The 3,597-nt window shown below is 39.0% G+C and overlaps 1 protein-coding gene across 3 annotated transcripts in view; it reads right to left on the bottom strand.

Moving 5' to 3' along the window:
- FAM19A1 (family with sequence similarity 19 member A1, C-C motif chemokine like) overlaps positions 1-3,597 on the bottom strand; it is a 299,315-nt gene that overhangs the window by 8,933 nt on the left and 286,785 nt on the right. For all 3 annotated transcript variants that reach the window (XR_001941181.1, XM_018555427.1, XM_018555428.1), the window contains exon 5: positions 543-667. Coding sequence is in view for 2 of the 3 variants with exons in the window: in XM_018555427.1 (XP_018410929.1) it covers positions 543-667 (125 nt within the window). In the remaining variant the exon portion in view is untranslated. The remainder of the gene's footprint in view (positions 1-542; positions 668-3,597) is intronic.

Here is a 3,597-nt window from a genome sequence, read left to right as displayed (position 1 = left end):
CTAAGCCGAATATACTTTCCTTTGGTACAATCGTCCCAGTAAGACTTTGGGAATGAGGAAATAAAGCCCCGCATAAGCTCTGAACCAACGTGTCCCCACCCCCATGTGATAGGGTAGGTAAGTTACATATTTTAGCTATCGAAGAGTATAATCTATTTTGCCTGACACCCATTAGTCTGTTTTAAGCTGAAGTTTAAGTATTCAATTAATTTATAATCTAATTAATTTGAATTGGAAGTTGTTATAAAATAGGTGTTTGCTTTTAGACCACACGCATAGCTCCAAAGCTCCCCTGGGACTTGTGAAGTACAAGAAAGACTAGAAAATTCTCTTCAGAGAAAGTGTAAGCAAGCAACAAGCCAGCAACAAGTTCATCCATATAGAGAATATTAAGAATGTCTTACATCAAGCCCATGCTGGTGAAAAGAATGTACTGAATATGGCTGAATGTTTTACTGGCTTGCTGCTTTTAATCTGCCAATAGTGCATTTACTTATCCGGTACTTCTGATGTTGTTTATTATGTAGTTTGATTGTACTTACTCTTGTGGTCTTTATCTTATTGCCAGTTGCGCACATCCATCCTGAGTTATCAGGGAGGGTCTTACATTCTTCCCCTTCTAAACACGGCTCCATTTCACACCACCACTTCCCAATGACTATTGAAGCTGTAAGAGAAACACAACACTCAGCAAGCTGAATTCCACATATCTCAAGCTGACCAGTAGAATTTTTTGTTTTTGGAACATTCGTTGGAATTGCTAATGGTGTCCAATCAACGTTCTTTTCAATGGTAGTGCCAAAAAAAAAATCGAAGTAGCAAGATGGGAAATTTTTCTCGAACAAAGTTATTCAGTAAATATGGTTTTTGTTCAGGAAACTCCATTTCAAAGTCAAGTGTTAAAACCAAGCACAATATCAAATGATATTCATTGAGTCTCTGATGGCATTATCGAATGTTCAGATGCGATTTTTCATATACAACTTGGTTAGAAAATCTACCAGTATATGACCAGTTTTATACTATGTTGTTTTTTGCAACACTACAACATTTTAACAACTATCAGACTATCAGATATAGGTCAGATTATGGTCTGTTCACATCTGTGTGCCGGCCTGAAGTATAAGATAAGGAAAATATAATAACAATACAGATTTATAAATAATGCCAATGGTGAAAGCTGTGTGAACCTTGGGTGAAAACATAAATAAATAGACCCCTTAGTAGAGTGAGAAAAGTTATAACTTTTGACAATTATTTTATTACAATCTGTAGCTTCCTGTTCCAGTAATGCCTACGCCCCTATTTCTTGTGTAGTACGCCTCCACTTGGGGTGAAGCGGAAGTACTCTGGCTGGCTAACATTTCCATCTCAGGGTCTGGATGTTGGTGTATGGTGGAAAGAAAAATAGGTTAGGTGTCAGTCACATTTTGCTCTTTATTTATGACTCAATTCTAAGAGTAATTTTTTGGGGGTGGAGAAAACCAAAAATAGGGCAGGCATTCCAAAGTAACAGTAGGGCTTTAAGAGCAACCTCTTGGTAGTTGCTGGCCATGTGGGAGCAGCCAAACAGATGTTTAGCCATGAAAAAAGGGGCCACAGTCTTTCTTTAGTTGCAGTGGATCTCTAATACATTTGGCTCCTGACCCCTGATTAGCAATTGAAGATACCTTGATTGAATCCTTCAACAATGTCCAGCAGTAGCCTGTACCCAGCTCCCCTGTGACACTTTTCCACAAGAGGATTCTTTTCAAGCCCAGCTACCCCCAGATATCCACTCCATCTTAAGTCCACTGAGCCAAAGTTTTGGTTAGAAGCTTGAATGACCTACAGCTACAGATAATTCCACAAGGCTCTACTCTTGTCAACGAATATACCAAGAAATTGAGGCTAGAGTGGGCACATCACTAAAATTGGAAAACCTGGTCTGACAAAACTCAATATCTATTATGAAAGACAAATGGCTGGTCCAGAATGTGTTTTATGAAGCATGCATCCTGTGTTGTTCAACAAGACAGTGGTGAAGAAATGGCACAGAATTTCTGACGCCTCTTCACACCTAAGGAGCATTTGAATGGCACGATGTATTGTTGGCTGACTGTGTGCTTCCTTACCTAAAAAGGTGGCCGCTGATTGCTTTGGGAGAGTTGTACTTCTATGCATTCATGTTGGCACATTCAAAATATTTTCATTAAATTAAATAAAAATGATGAACTCATAAAAATTTAAAACTTTTACAGCAATAAACTATATTTTATACTTATCTAACCAATTAGAGGCACGCACCTCTCCTTGACACTATGCAATTAGCTAAACTTGAAAAATGAAACAATCTCCATAAAAATTTTTACCAAATGAAATTATCTTCACACTTATTCATTTATTTTATTGTAGTTGCTTGTTCACCAATACCGAAAATGTTCTTTGTGCAGAAGCACCCACCAAATTTCAGCAACAATGCTTCTGCATTGTCGCAGGAAGCTCGATTGGGTTTCGGTTGTTCATTTAACAAAAAAAAAGAGCACATATGCAGGTCAGGAAAGCAGAATGAATTGCCGCATAGAGACCTGTAGTCTAAATTTGGTGGCAAAGGCACAAAGAAGACAAATTTGCCAAAGGCATATTCACCAGGTGTCGGGCTGAAGCATCCAGCTTCACAGTCCGATGCCTCTGCAGCTGCAATTGCAATGTTCTTCTTAACTTTAAATGCAAAGCTGAAACAACGAGGAGCCCTGTTTAGAATTCATTACAGAAAGAAAGACAGTTTCTTAACGAGCTGTCAGATGGTTGGTCTCTAACTAAGGTATTAGAACATTTTATCTAACTAAGGCATTAGACAATTTGAGGAAGTGTGCTCCCTAAATCCCTCATCGTTTGAAGTGAGCCTATCACAAGCTATGGCAATCCAAACTGTGTACGATGGACAAGTATACAGTCAGAGGTTATCTTGGGTAAAGAAAGAAAACACAAGCCAAACAGATCAGTAGCTCTAGAGATATAGGCAAGAATAGTGTATATTCAAATCTAAACTTACTGAGTGCATTCAATCTTAGATCTGCCTACTAATATGCCCTATTGGCCCTTTTATGTGACTTCACTGACTAGAAGTGGGATTGGAAGGTGGGGGCAAGCAGGCCTTTCACAGAACAGCATTTGTTGAACTGTTTATGCAATTCTGGAACACTGAACCACAGCTTTACCTTCATCCTTTTCCAGTGGTACAGGCCCCTCTGCAGTACTGAAATAGCTTACTCTGATTTCACTGCATACTGTGAGCTTCTCACAATGTGCATTAGAAGCTCCAGCAAGTCAGATAGAGCCTGCTTCACTTCCTGGATGGAGGATGTCCAGTGTAATCTATCCTTTTCCTCAGCAGCCTTACTGTCCCTGGCCCTCCCCTTTCATTCATTGCATTTACGTTATTTCACTCATGGAAGCTCATCATCACACTTGGGCATTACTTAGGTTGGTCTACATGCAAATTCAACCTGCCTAGACAAACCCGCTCCTCCAGACTGACACCCACCCATCAAAGCATTAAAATATCATAAAAAAAAACAAACATTTATTTAAATTTATATTACACATACACACATA

This window comes from Nanorana parkeri, unplaced genomic scaffold (genome assembly GCF_000935625.1).
Source record: "Nanorana parkeri isolate BGI_ZX_2015 unplaced genomic scaffold, ASM93562v1 scaffold196, whole genome shotgun sequence".
NCBI lineage: Eukaryota > Metazoa > Chordata > Amphibia > Anura > Dicroglossidae > Nanorana > Nanorana parkeri.
This window is presented reverse-complemented; position numbering and strand designations above follow the sequence as displayed.